We start from the raw sequence: 16,261 nt of genomic DNA on the forward strand, positions 1-16,261 counted from the left end.
CTATTCTTTTCTTAGTTTCTTATTTTTATTTTACCGCCGGGTCGGCGTAGTTTGTGAGCGTCAAGAGCACGCATTTGTAATTTCTAAAGTTGAATAAAAAGGAATTTAAACCCTTCTCAAGGCTTTGGTCTCCTTTCCAGTTCTCAGCAGTCACCACTATTGTTGCGTGCAGGTTGGAAGCGCGCAACGTTACAAACATTAATTTTGGTTAGGTTGCTTTAAAAGTTTTCTTGAGTTAAAGTTGTTTAATTTTAATTTGAGTTTAGGGACTTAAAATTTTTAGGTTTTTGTATCTTGTTGTTTTGACCCTTAAGGTTGTTTAACTTTTAACTTTAATTTTTTTAAAGCCTTGCTGTTGCACTTTTGGTGTGTTAAATTTTTTTTCCTTAACCTTAAGTAATTTAATTTGTATCCCTCTTTCTTTTAAAGTTAAGCGAATACATATTTTCTGACTGGCGGTAGGATAACTTTTTTTTTGTATTTGGTATTTCAATTTGCATAATATGTGTGTATACTTTAATTGTGGCTGAAGAAAAAATTTTTGCAGTGCTGACTTTTTTATTATGAATTATAATGTTGTGTAATTAGTAGTTTCATTTTTTAATTTCCCAAAGTCATTTTTGTATTAACTTGGTTCAGAGATTTTTCACCCCTTGCCCTCGGCTTGGATTTCCTTCTTGGAAACTCTTATCAGCGGTTTTACTGCACCCCAAAATTCCTTTTCCCAAGCGAAACACCACATTTGGGGGGCGAAGTTGAATGGATATACCATATGGTGTTTCACGAAAAGAGGACCCTGTTTTTCTCGACAGGCAAGCATGGAGATGTTCTACAGCATACTTATGGTGGGGGAAAATATCCGTTGAGTTAGAAGATCTGCATTAGCGACTGGGACCCTCGAGCGAGGCTAGTTTCTTCCCCCCTTTTTTTCGTCTGCAGATCTGATGACACAGGCCTTGGAAGTTAAATGATGGAATAGCGAGAAACGGCTCGTCTGGTAGTCGGGAAACCCCTTCCCGTGATGATTCCTAGCGTTGGGTTGCTGGTTTTTGGCTTCCTGCTGATCAACATCTACTCCAAGTTTTCAAAAACGCGCCAACTATTAAAGTGGCTGCGCAGTGTTTTTGGGAAAAGACAAGGAAACCATTTTTGAATGACGAATTACTTTTGAAGGAAGGGTCCACAAGAATTTTATTTTTGCTGTTTTCGATGACTTCCAAGATGCAGAGAGGGGACCAGCCGACGGCGTACCATGGCAGTCTAAGAAATTAGACAGTTTTGCCCGACGAACGCAGTGGTAGCACCTGAATCGCAGAATGGCCAACATCTTGGTGATGACCGGAGTCCTGCCGGACGGAAGCGGCTGTGGGGCGGAGACCCTGGCCTCCTAAATTATTTTCCATTATTAATTTTGCTTCCTTTCCAGAAAACCTCTGCCCAAGAATTTTGTTATTTCCAGCTCTGTTACAAGAACCCCCCAAAAAATGTCTGATGCCTCTGCAAGGTGAATTTGTAAATTTTGGTTGCAGGTATGTAAATTTGTTTCTTCAGAGTAAAGGCCGACCTGCTGCCACCATTGCTAAAAATGAAAATGATTCATAAAAATTTTTCTCATTAATAAAAGTTAGATTGATTTTACCTACTTAGCCTTGCAATTATTGTAATTAACTCTTTACACTGGACCTTAAACTAGAATGGGTTTTTGCTTATACACAACGCATTTTTGAAATTTAGAACTGTTTGCATATTTTGTTTTTATGTTACACTTATAACTACTCTTATACAGTTTTGTGATTGATACAATATTGGTTGAAATTTTCTGTTATGTGACATATACACACAGTTACCTACCTCATAATCTAGTATGAACATTTACAATAGTTATTTCACAGAAATGATGTTCAGTAGTAAATAGTGCGTATGAATTTCTATTATGCTATAACATTGTAACAACTATCGCAACGTTTCCCCGTCTACAGTACAGACGTGGTTTGGCTATTTGTATTTCCTTTGATCCCCCTGCTCAAAATGCACTTCAAAATGCATCACTTCGGGACAACTTACATCACCAGGAAGTAAAGAAGATTATTTAAACATCGCATCTGAAGACTACGGCAAAGAAGAACGGAACCAAAGATGTAATTCATTTTTTTTTATAGTGACATACATTTTGAACGTGGTAAACAATAATTCCGCATAAGTTCAATAAACTATTTTAAATCATTCATTCATATCATTTCGGGAACAATCTGTGTGTGTTTCAGTTTAAGCAAAAGTAGCATTGCTGCCGATACTTAGGATTATTCTTCCAATATTCTGCAATAAAATTTTGCTCTACTAGCAAGTTTTCTAGAGTCTAGAGCAAGTTTTCGAAGATAGCTTATGTAAGTGTAATGAGATCTAAGCAAATGATCGGTTAAAAAACGTGCAAACGTAGCTTACATTTTTATAGGTTGTCTAAGTAAAATTAATGTAAAAAGTGCTGAAAATGTGTAAATGAATTGTAAGCTAATACTTGATGCAAATATTGCACCAAATATGAATGCAGTTAAGATCTTAAAGTTTAACTGCATGGCCAGTTTCAAATTAACGATATATTTGGTGATTCTACCTGGCGTCCGATTTTGCCATATGTTTGGTAAAAAGCAATTTGACTATAAATTTTCAGATGGATACTCATTATTAGCTCTTTATTAAGATATAAATAGCTAACCAAAGTCAACTTTCTAATCTAGCCCAATTTACAACTTGAAATTTAATGCTCTAAGATTTGTCAAAATAGAGATGGGTAAAAAGGAAAAAATGTAAAATAAAACTACGATCAAATAACCTTACAAATTTATTTCACAAAATTAACACTATTTCCGTTCATTAAGTAAAACCGCTACGACATAAAAATAGCTTTTAGGTATTAGACATCGAAATTGTAGCATTTGTGTCTAGAATGCGATATTTTATTAATACAGAGGTCTGTATTGCAGTACTTCTTAGAAATATTTGATGTAATACTTATTCAGGCATTTTAGAAATTTCGTTTGCAGTACAGGTTCTGTTAATTTTCATGAAGCAAATATTTAAATTTTAAGTAAAATATTTTTTTTAATCTGCGTACTAAAAAATTCCCAAACAAGCGAAACTGCGTTGAGATAGGACAGGACAATAGTAATATATTTATGCTCACTTCTTGAGCGCATATTTCTACTCAGCTTTAGATTTGCGGTGTAAGCTAGTGCATTGTCATCGTAATTTACCGCACGTTGTTTGATAGAAAGTTTGAAAAAGGTTCAGATACAAAGTGTGAACAATTGAGAGAACCTAGCTCATCGATGACTTTTGACAAACAAATTACCATGAAGTTAAAAATCAGTATTCTCCTAGCCTATTGAACAATAATAAAGCTCAAAGCGTCAAATACTTACCTCCATGCTTTATTCTGAATATAATGTCTTTCGGATATTCATGCGCAAATACTTAAGAAAACGGTACGATGGTGAAATTGCTCTCATGGCTTTATATTTACGCTTTGCGCTCTTGACTCAATTGAAACCAGTGTTCAGCATAGACGCTAGTAATCAATGGTTTTAATATTCCTCCATCGTACACTGAAATGTGACGTTTACTCATAGCAGATTTTTTAAAAATGGACAAGTTCAAGCGAGTTAAATTTCTGTTATAATTTGAAAAAAAAAAAAAAAAAAAAAAAAAAAAAAGTTGTTATTTTACGTTTGTGGTTACCTTTCCTTTTAGCTCCTTAATAGCTTTCCACGTAACTTGCTCTTAATTAGGTATTACTACTGGTTAAAATTTTTCACTTTTCTATGTTTATAGACAAGAGTCTGGAGAGCGTGACCATCAGAAAACACGCTATCTTGATAATGGCTCATCGCGTATAATTTATGCATTTTCGAACTCCGGTTTGTACCCATGTATATCCCTTAATTCTTATTGTTCGAAGCTATTATGTCTAACAATATTGAGATTTCAGATCTAATATTATGTTGCATTACCCTAATGATGCTATATCTAATGCTATATTCGTCAAAAGTCTCATTTCATTGTTAAACCTCTGTATAATTTTTAAACTAATAAAGTTGAGATTCACTCCAAATAGTTTGCTTTAATACTTAAACTAATCTCTGTAAGTTTGGAATTTATTCAATTAAAGGGACTTTGCTTACATTCTGAGCTAAAATCGATTTACTTTTTTATATCTAATTAATAATTGAAAATATATTTTATTTTTTCTTTGCTAAATATTAGTTTTCTTATTAATTTCTAGATAAGAAAGTAAAATGATGATTAATGTTCACAGGGAATCATGATAACGAAGTCTACCTATCATAGCATCTTCACGCCTGGAGATTTACTTTGCCAAAGTTTATAAAGTTTCATCCTAAATTTGGCATAAAATAAAAATTTTCAATAATCATCATAACGTTTGATGTTAAATTAGTTTATATAGATTTACGTGCGCATCAATATTTTGCCTTAAGCGAAGCAATTTCGGATAATGATCATCGTCTGAAACTTAAAATTCGCATTTTAATTTTTATACAACCACAATTTTTCATATTGTGTAATTAAAAATATTGAAACTCAAAGTACGTTCTTTGCTGAATGATGTTCAAGAAAGAATCATCTTAAAAAAGTAATCATCTTCCAAAGACTTTGGCTTTTAAAGGAATTTTTATCATCATTCTATAGAATTTGTTTTTCTTTTTTCGTTATAGTTTATTCACCTAACTATTATTAATTAACTAACCGATTTGAGAAAGATATCGAGATAATGAGTTTCGGAGTAATAATTAATGGTTTTTGTATTAGTTACTTTCGCAATAAAAATTAAGCAGAAGACGAGAAATATATTGATGAAAAACTGAATGGCGTAATTCTTCACGAGTTGACTTAAAAGTCTTATTACATACTTTAGTCATCAATTTTTAAGGAAACAGTACGGTTGAAAATTTCACGAAAACGAGGAGATCCTACTTAGCGTAATCACTGGTAAACATATTTCGAGAAAGAAAGGAAGACTGCATAAATAATATAAATAAATTATGAACGCCTGTCATAGTCGCATTTTAATAAAGTAGCAAATGTATTATTCAATATTATTTAAAGAGTTGCATTTCCATATTTTTAACATTTTTTCATGGCAATAATTATAATGTAAAACGAATAAACTTTACAATAAAAAAGAACCTCTTAGTATTGAATATATTTTTTATACAAAGGTACTTTCTAATACTCATTTCTAAGCATATTTAAGTCAAATCACATGAAAGTTCTCAATGCAATGGCTAAATATAAATTTCCGTATCATTAATTCATTCTTAAGTCTGATTTATAGCTAATAATGCCAACTTTTTATCTCAATCTAATCTACGAATAAATCATACCGTAATAAAAATTTAGATATTCCTATTCAGTTTTTAATTCCTAGACCTAAGAAAAGTTAATCTTTAAATGAAGAATTACTATTCATTTTCAAAAATCATTGAAGAATATATAATTTAGAAAATTTTATAAAACATTGCATTACTATTTTAAATTATGTTGTGATATGCAAGATATTAAGTTTGTTGCCGATGCGCAAGATTAATAGAGAGGCAATTAACATATTTTAACTGAATTTTAAGCAAAAGGAGTAGATCAAATGTCTAAAACGCTAATTAATTTTTTAACTGGAAAATGTAGTTAAATATGACAGAATTTCACAGGAAATTAATAATAAGGCGCGCAGGTCTAACATAAGTATACAATTTTGTATATATATATTAATATAATGTATACTTATATTATTAATATAAGTGTACACTAATATAAGAATACATTATATAATTATATTTTATCATACAAGGTGGGAATAAAAATTAATGGGTAAAGAAGTTTTCAGGCGTTACTATTAATTCGGAAGCAGCAAAGCGGTAATATAAATTGGCTAATAATTTCCATCTCTTTAGCCTTAATATTTCTAAGTTGTACAACGTTCAGATCAACAGTGTCGTTCGGATGAAGTGCTAAATTTACCTAAGAAACTGGTGCACCTAGAAAAGATACACCATCAGACAGGCACTAGATCCTTCACGGAAGATTAGAGCTGCAGAAATATGGCTTTTGAAATATTCAGGAGAATTCTGTAAGTAATGAATATAAAACGTATTCATAATGTCTTTCGAGATTTTAAATCATTTCATAATTTTGTTGTATTCCAAGATTTAGGATCTCAGTCTTGACAATATACAGTCTGTCTATCATAAGAAAAGCTCTCGCCGGTTAGTCTGCAGCTGTCTGTTGCCGCATTAACGAGCCTTGGTCCATTTTCCGTAGGGGTGTCTTGAAGATTTACTTTTCAGTTTGCATCTTGGCGCATTTAAAGATGAATTGACAACCTTGGTTTACTCCATTTGAAATATACTAGCCCTGTTGCTATAGCTACCTCCACTAGCAAGACATTGTGGCGGGAGCTCTTCTTCTCGTAGACAGACAGTACTGCATGGCATCCTACGTATGGTCGATAATATGTCATAACTTAGGCACTGGTTTCAAAGTGGCAACCCGTTCAGCAAGGGATCCGCGAAGAAATTTTATGCAGCCCTCGGAGATATTTTTATTATGGGTTTGTAATGATAGCAAAATTTTAGTTATATATGAAGTTCGAATTTACGTTATTTTCATTTCCATTAAAATCAAAAATAAATAATAAACCAGAAAATGAAGCTAATTAATGTACAGTGTGGTATAAATCTTCTTTAAAATTTGGAAGATAGGGATTTTATTGATTTTCACTCATACTTGTGAAAAAGTAAATGAGCTCAGTTACGAATTTTTTCACTGAGAATAGTCGCTTTGTTTGGAGATACATGAAGAGATTATCTTTGTAGCTGAAAATTAATGACATAAGAATCAGATGAACCAATAAACGTCTACAGTCTATGATGAAGATAATTTCTAGTGATTTCTTTCTAAAGTAGCATACTTTATAAAAAAATCGAAATGCTATCAAGTGTCAGGCTGTAGCAAGAAACATAAAAATCTAAATTTGTTTACATAATTTGCATGCATTTTAGTAGACGCCTAGGAAAAAAATTAATACATAAGTGAAAAGAGACCCGCTTGTTACCATTTATTCTCGAGTTTTATCCCAGTTGGTAAATTTTCTCTGAAAACTTAAAAAACGTTTTCATAGTTTGTTTATTTTTAGTTTGGGTTAGTCAAACACTTTAGAATAATTTGAAAGAAATGTCAATCTAAGAATTAACTGTTTAGCTGTCAGTATATTTGAATTACAATAAAAAGTGCCCTCAAAGTATCCGATATCCTCAAGGATCTCCCCAGAGACTATCCTCAAGATAGAAAATAAATATAAATAAGAATTTTTGCCCCTTTTGATATTATTACTATTTTTATGCATGTTCTAATAAATATATAGTAAGCTATATTTAACATTTATTTATATTTTTTATTTTGATAATAAAATTTTTCATTTTGCGAAGAAAAAATAAATAAAAGAGACGAAGAAAAAGAAGGAAAAAAATCTGTCCTGTCATTTGTTTTCACATGGTGCGTTCGACCTCCATGCAGTTTGAGTTTGAGAACACTGTCTTAGATGTCTGTTAGAAAAAGACAAACACATCGTGATGAATATTGTGCATGAATGCGTGTACTCATTAGAGATGATGAGAAATAATTTTCAGCTGTCGGAAACATACTACACGTTGTCGGAGATCCGCTGAATACCAACAAGATAAATCTTCCACTTATAAGGTATTTCTCCCGCTTTCATAGTGTGGTGTAGTGGTTCTGCACGCTGGGCCGGTATTCCAGAGGTCTATGATTTGATTCCCGGCGAAGGCGGTTGCTAAATTTCATCTCTTCTGTTTCCATAAAATACCTAATGTCTCTACACACTATTATAGAGTAGTCACAGAATGTCCATTTTTCTACTGATATCTAGATATATGGAATGATGAACTTTTCCATCCGAGCAGAGTAGTTGGGATTACGAACTGGTCAGACTGGAGTACTCATTTCCTGTCGTCAATTATCTAGTGTCTAAATTCTGAGCCCAGGTGAGCTGAATAGATCTGTGTTATGCTCAGGTTGGGGTTCGAGTCCTAACATCCATATTACGGAGGGAACATTCCAAATTTCTCAATTTGGTGTTTACTAAAGCCTCCACATTTAATTCCCCGTTACTTACGACAGTGCTGTATTCCTGATGCATAAAATGACTTTTCCCAATTACTGTTGGTCATGTTCGTCGCAGTCCTTTTATTGATAAGATGTTTTTCATAATTCACAGTTTTGCCATATTTCTTGTAGTCACGATACATGAATTGCTCATGTGAGAAACTCCGCATGTTACCTCTATTTCTGAAATGGCCCATCTATTGAGCTTCAACAATTAGATCATAAAAAATGCTCAAATTATAAAAATTTGCTATTTTGAGAACGAAAACAGTTCCAGAATGTTTATCACGTGCACATGCATGGATGAGCTCAATTATTGGCATGCATAATCATTTCTTGATTTGTTCAAGAATTTCAAACAGGAAATAAAAGTTTATTAGCACATCAGCTGTTCGAGTCGTCCAAGAAGGGTGCTGGCATCGAAAAAGTCAGTAAAATTTCGGGAAACATTCATCGGCTCAGATTTCCGGCAATGGCTAAATTAGTAAAAACTGATACGGGTACTATTGAACAAATTTTATATAATGATTTATCTATGAGAAAATTTCGTTTTAAAATGGTTACTTCTCAATAAATGGAATTCGAGCGAACATTTACATCGGTATGTTTTAAACCATTGGGAATGTCCGAAGCTTTTTGACAATTTTACAATCTTCGATAAATAGTAGTTTTTTTTTTTTTTTTTTTTTGTTTTGTTTTTTTTTAAATAAAACCCTGAAATTTTGCATCAGTCAATGCAGTAGAAATTTCCTTTTTCTCTGAGGCCAAATGATTCAAGTCAATGCAAATTCAAATTAAAAAACAATGATGATCTTTTATTACCTCCCTCCAATATCTGAAATATTGTTCGTGTTTAATGGTTACCTGAAGTATAGAATGATTAATCAAGTATTGTAAATATATTTTCGAATTTTTCGTGAGGCAAGAATAAAACAACATGAAATGGAGAAGAATAATTCATGAATTCTTCGCCATGATATTGAGCGTATCCATAACTTATATGTCAAGCCTTTATTAGCTAAACATATGATCCCAGTCTTTGAACATACACTTTTCTTCCCTAGCCAAGTTGACATTTTTTCCTTGTTTTTAAAAATTCAAGGCTGCATATTTTAGACCATTGATGCAGTGAAGGAATATATGAGAAAGCTCATATCTAAATTATCGCAAAATAACTGCAACATTGCTTCCAGCAGGGAAATATTGTCAAGATATGCTGAAGCAATCAGCACAAGGATTGCATTCAAATGACAATATTTTTTGATGCGAAAGCCCGGCAATATAAAATAGCGTAATAATAGTACATGAATTTTAACCGTTCCTCGTCTAGTAGCATTCGTTAGCTAAATTTGATTTTGAAAGCTCTAGTATTTACATCAAAGGTACATGCAAAACCTTTAAAGTAAGTCCGCAGATTTTTAATTAGTTAATTGTTTTGCACATGTGCTGAAACTTGCGCTTAATAAATAGTACGGCTATGCTGTAGCAAATTTTCATTTAAACTCATTTTGCAACTGTCTACAGATAACAGATTGAGTTTACCATACGAAGATAAAATTCTCAGTGGTGTATAAGGAGTAATATGTCTTAATTTCATATGTATCTTTAGCTGAAGGAATATGAATTATGATATTTGTCTATAGGAATAACCTTTAGCTTTAAATACATATATAATTAATTTTTCATTCTTATCTTTTTCATTTGCAAATATTTACTTCCTCTTGTCTATACTATTTGCAAATATTAGTTTACTGCTTTACCATTTGAAGTAATCACTTTATATTTATGTGTGCAATTGCCAGTTCTAACCTCTGCCTTCTCATCAAAAAATCTCACAAACAATTTAAGATATAGACAAAACATTTTTTTTGCATGGTTCTATGGCTTCGATAATCGATCTTGCGAATACTGTAGTAAATACTTATTCAATAACTTTAATGTTTCTAAAAGTTATTTTCCACGAGGAAGCAAATATTTAGCTTTTATATTTAAAGTCTGACTAATCTCTGTATGGGAAGAAAATGTCCCTGAGTGACAATGAAATATATGCGAAGCACATCTCCCCAATACTACCAATTAACATCGGAAAAGTATTATTTGTAGTACTTTTTTAAGGCACAAATAATTTGTTTATATCACAAACAAAACTTAGATTTAAAATGTAATAATATTTTCATAGTGCACGTTAATACTGCTGGCAGTATTCAGTCATTCATACCTTCATATTAAATAATATTATGATATAAGCAGGAATGTTACGAGTTTTAAATTAATTTCTATGCTAATAAATGCCTAACCTTATGCTTAAATAATCTTCGGCAAAACTTTAATTTAATTTGTTCAGATATAAAAATATTATACCTTACCCTCTTTACCTGACTCTACATTAAAATCAACATGAAGATCAGACCTCTGCTGCTCAGCAATTTCTACCTCCAATGGATCACTTGTCATCCGTTTGACTTCAGACAATGTAGCGGTACAACGTAATCTCATTTCATTCTTCTGGAAATGACGAGATTTGACTTCGAATCGGAGCCCCAGAACGGTGGATACTTCTCCATTATTATACTCGATGGGTAGTCGATGAACCAAGCTATCGTTGCGTACCTAATATAAAGTAAAATAAACAGGAATAATAAGATCAGCTGTAACAGAAACAAGTCAGGTATAATGACATATCGTAAACATTAACTATGACTTGGGTTTCTTAGTTATGATATTTTTTACTACCTTGATTTCTTGAGAATTTTTCAGTATGATTTATTGATACCAGAAATTACACCTTGGTTACCATCGAACACTCTGTCTTTTTTAAATAATGCAAAGCAGCAATTGCAGCAATTGTGTTTTGGCGTATATTTGAAATAAAACTCAAAATAATTTGATATAAAAAATGGATGTATTTCTCTTAATATTTGACTTCATTCTTTTTCCAACAACGTAAGAAAAGTGAAAAAGTGAATATTATTACCATTTAAATACTATATTTAATGCTAGGAAGAACTAAATCTTTGATTAAAACAAAGAGAATGAGAAGGTTCTCCAAAATTAGCATCAAATCTGTACTGATATAAAGTTTTGTTTCCTACCTAATTTGGCATTTACAATAGCTTATTTGTTTCCACATATTTTATATATAATTGTTAAAGGAATGTACAGAGAAAGGAAGAAAAAATATATTTCATCTGCTGTTTAAAATGCTTCAAGTATAATTTTTGCATTCATGCATTTTTGAGCAAGAATTTATTAAACAATTTTTACAGCAACGCATTAAAACTTGTGTATATCTCTTACATCTGTAAATATATTAATGTTAATCATATACACTAAAAATTTCTCATTCGTCTACATATTTTTAAGATTTGTTTGTTAAATTCTTAAAGATCAAAACATTGTGTACAAGCTTTTCCTTAAACTGCCTAGTTAATCTTTCTGCCAAATGCTGAACTAGGACCAAAATATGAATGTTTCTGAATTGTGGCTTAGTAAAGAAGTTAAGTAACACTTCAAATAAATTATTAATTAGAATTATTATTAATTTAATTAAAATTTTGTTTTCATTAATTTACTTTTTTTTTTCAAATTTGGTCTTTAAAATCCAAATATGCAGCTTCAAATTCTTAATTTAATAAATTTCTTTCACATGAAACATGAATCTGAACAAGATCCAACTATCAGTATACAACCTTAAATTTAAAATTTACCACCTACAGACTATACAAACACTTACCACCTACATACTTATACAAAAACTGTTATAATAATAAAATACGAGGATGCGAAATATAATCATACACTTCACATATAGTATAATAATTCATTTCATTAGAAGTCAAATCAAACAGTTATTATTTGCAGATAATTCGAAGAATACCTCTTTAAAATCAACAACACATTAACTAATTTGCATAACCTTATCCGGAGTGACTTCTTCTGCGTACAAATGAATAAATGATACAATAGACTCACCTAAGCACTTCATATTCTCCTTTAGTTCTTGAGCATACTAAATCAAAGTGGACGAGACACGGAGACAAAATCGCTAAGATTACAGAACAGATTCTACAAATGAATCATCTAGAACCGGTATATTCATGGCTAATGTTTGAAATGTTTACAGATTTGGAATTAATTTCAAACTCTGACCTTTACATATGTCGTAAGCAAAATACTTCGAAGCACTACTTAACAAACTGTCAATAATAACAGAAGGATTTCATAGCAACTGTTCGCAAGCATCCGGAAGATATTTAATTAAGAACCATCATTTAATGTAGGAAATCTACAATATAATAGTTGTGCTTTTTTCTCAGCAGGAAGAAGAATTATATTACGCTGCGTAACAAAATGTTTTACGACGAAGGAATTTTCAATAACATCTAATTTATAACAAAACACTGTTTTCTAAATGAATAATACATTAATGTACATTTTATATGTAAAAGCTTAGAATCTCTCTAGCACAAAAGACATGTGAGCTGATGTGATTTGACTCATGATGTTTCATGTCTTGAAAATGAACTTTTGTACATTTTCCACACAGTATGCACTTTTATACTTCGTAAATTAAAAACTTTAGTAATAGCTTCATCCCATATTTAGTACCCAGTTCTACTGATAATTAGCACTTTGCGCATAATCAAGGAACGGATTTTTTAATATACTCGTACATCTATGTATTAGCTATATTTATGTAATACACTAAACCTATTTTTGCTTTAATGTGAGAATTCCGTTGCATTTTATTGCCTTACATAAATGCATTCTTTTCTATATTACAATATTTAATTGTATATTATCATGTATAAAATCTTTGTACCATGCAGTGTAAGTATGTAGCATACATTATTATATCTTCTAACTGACATATAAACAACAGGTAAGCAATTGTAGATATATAGTGTCTTTTGGTCACGAATTGCAGATGCTTGCTCGCTAATCGGAGCTCTCTCACTCTACTGTGCACATGGGGGAAAGCCAACTAACCTATCATAAATCGGCGGTGCTCACGTACTCCGTCAACAACATTTTATGCAGCTATGGTTCTAGAGATATTAGGTTATTTCGAAGCAGGAAAGATGAAAAATGAGCAATGCCCTCGCTGGGACTCGAACCACGGAACTCTCGAATACACGCCGAGCGTGCTGATCACTAAACCATGAAGGCCTGTTAAGAAGGCGGGAGAAATACCTTGTATACTTCCCTTTTAAAGGGCGACTGAGGATTAGGGGACCCAATCGCATAATCCTGGTGGTGGAGAATCATCATCCACTAACCTTTTATTTCGGGCACCACTGTAGAGACATTAGGTTACTTCGAAGCAGGAGAGATGAAAATTGAGCAATGCCCTCGCAGGCACTCGACTCACGAACCTCTCGAATACGCGCCGAACGTGCTGACCACTACACCACGAAGGCATGCTAAGAAAGCGGTGAAATATCTTATACGATGACCGACAATTACTGTTGGAAGACGCTTCGGCATTGTGAGAAAAAGTCTTATGTTGGAAGACGCTTCGGCATTGTGAGAAAAAGTCTTAAGATAGGTGCTTAGTTTATGTCAGTCCATGATGATTTCACAAATTCATTTGGTATAGGCGTGGGTGTATGTTGGGCCACCCTTTTGCCAGTCAACGACCACACATATTGGATAGGCGATATATCAGCACGGGCAATCGAGCTGTGACACTGAAGTGACACTTTGGACAATGAAGAATTAGTTGAATGTAGCAGGGTTCGTGAATTGTCCTACTGAAATTTGACCGCAATCATTCTTGAAAGTAAAGAATACCTAACGGCTTCAAATGGCGATGCATAATATAAGGATCAATAATGCCACGAGATTGGGATACTGTCGTAATGATGCATCCTACTTACAGTATCATTTCGAGATTCGTCAGAAAAGATCACAGCAGTTTGTCAGAAAGGACAAAACCACATTCGTCAGAAAAGAAATGAGATTCGTAAGAAGAAACGATTTCAAGCCTCTGATGACTTTATGTGTATTGTTGAACGTAGAATTTTACGGCTCGATTTCTGTGCTGCCGAAACAATAATCGACTTAATGACAACCCAAGATAGTATGACACAATCTGAGAAATCGTGCAGATACCTGTTGTTGTATAGCACACCAGTTTCCTCACCAAGGCTAAAGGATGTTGCAAAATCGTTAGATATTTATTGTGTTAAATGGCATAAAATTGTGCAATGCTCTAGTCGGTATTCGAACTTAAAACCTCGTGACTTCTAGCCGGATGTACCAGTTACGCCATGAAGGCACACATTACCTTTACCGCGAAGAATACTTAAAATGTGCTTCTTTATTTATAATAATAATGAGGACAATGTGCCCATAGTATAGGGCATTGCTGAGTGAGGTTAATAAGATCCTGAACATTGGTCTGTGTGGCCCTTTTGAACCCATCGATTGAAAATTCTCATGACAGAGAATCGATCTCCACCGACGCTAGTAGCAATTGCTTGGTACTCTAATTCGCAATAGCTGTAGGCTGCAATTCTCTCGCGATCGAGTTATGAGACGTTCTGATATGGGTTCTTTTTTTTTTTTACTTCAGGGATACCATGACCTTCAACACAAAAAATAAAGTCTATTTTCGAATGAAAAATCAGCATTTCAATCTGCCATTGTATACTATTTCAAGAGCGTGTCGCCGGCGCATATGATTTGCATATGCGCTGCACGGATAATCATTTTCATGCCCGATCGAGACCAGCGTATGATGTAAACTTCGAATCTGTTAGATGCTTTTTCCATGATACTGCATTTTGGGTGACCAGCAATATATTATTATAACATATTACTCAATATAAATCAAACATATATATGTATTTAATTTTTAACGGATTAGTGAAATTTGTTTTCCGTTGCTTTTACTAATAGGTTTAAGAGCCAGACGTCATTAATGTAAAATGACCTTTTTACATTTCGTTAGCTATTATTCAGTGTAAATATATAGTTCGACGTTCATTTTATATGCATTTTACTCCAATATTTGACGGAGATTTCTAAGGGTTGAATTTTTTTGTGGGTATGAGATTAATACAATTGTGCTATTAATACTGTTGATAAAATCATTTGTGTAGGATAGCATCATGACTACACTTGAAGAAACCTGGGTACAGTATGTATCAGTTACCACGTCTGGCTTAACGTTTACCGAATCTGTACTAAGTTTGGTCGAGAAACCTCTAGTAAATGATATGCAGATGTCTCATATCCCTATTCCTGTGCCAGTGAATTCTCGAAAGAACTGCTGCCGGGTGGATTTTAAGTAATAATATTCGACAAAGTTATGAAGGTTAAATGTCGGTGTCTTGTTTGGGACTTTTTTGAGACCAAATCATTCAATGTAGTACCTAGGCCTGTGATAGCTAAGGCACTGCTTTGTTTGCTAAATGCATTGCTTTGCTCCGAAAAGCTGGTTGTTCACTTGACATTCGACGAAAAAATAATTTAATAAGTTCTTTTATGCTTGTGAACTTTCGATCCCAAAGCTCAGTCAGTTTCTGTTTGCCACTTCAGCTCCTTGGATTGGATTCTTGACGAATTGATATCAATCACATTAAGCAAGCTTCGAAATTTAGAAATTCTTATTAACAAGGCTTTAGCTTCTATACAAATGCTCTGACTGGCAATTTCAGCGTCAATTGATGAACGTATTTCAAGATTAAAGATAAATATAAAGCAACTGGGTTCATTTGCAGAGCTTCGAAATCAATAAGGGTTATTACTCCATCGCTAATAACATTTAAGAATATAATTAGATATTTGATATAGAAGAAAACTCCTCTCAGTTATGAAATGCTTAATCAAACTAGAGCCTTTGAAATGGATCAAAACTCTATTCCCGTCAACTACAGGGAATAATTACACCTTGGCATATAGTGGATTAACAGAATATTTCTAAAAATTAACAAAATATTCCTTAAACTACTAAACTCAGTCGTCTTTTGACATTAATGTTCGTTACGAAAGAGATTTTTCTTATTAACTTATACTTATTACATTTTGTCGCGGACTTTTGTGTATTCTTTTTAATTCTAAT

General features: G+C 32.8%; 1 protein-coding gene across 3 annotated transcripts in view; it reads right to left on the reverse strand.

Moving 5' to 3' along the window:
* Positions 1-16,261, reverse strand: part of LOC118192603 (synaptogenesis protein syg-2-like) — a 367,366-nt gene that overhangs the window by 63,739 nt on the left and 287,366 nt on the right. For 2 of the 3 annotated variants that reach the window (XM_085827019.1, XM_085827027.1), the window contains exon 7: positions 10,560-10,803. In XM_085827019.1, coding sequence (XP_085683145.1) covers positions 10,560-10,803 — 244 coding nt within the window. Of the gene's footprint in view, positions 1-10,554; positions 10,804-16,261 lie in introns of all 3 variants that reach the window. The other variant, XM_085827023.1, reaches the window with a different exon arrangement.

Source organism: Stegodyphus dumicola, chromosome 1 (assembly GCF_044657685.1).
Source record: "Stegodyphus dumicola isolate Sdum_Otavi_A_Nest chromosome 1, ASM4465768v1".
NCBI classification, from domain to species: Eukaryota; Metazoa; Arthropoda; class Arachnida; order Araneae; family Eresidae; genus Stegodyphus; species Stegodyphus dumicola.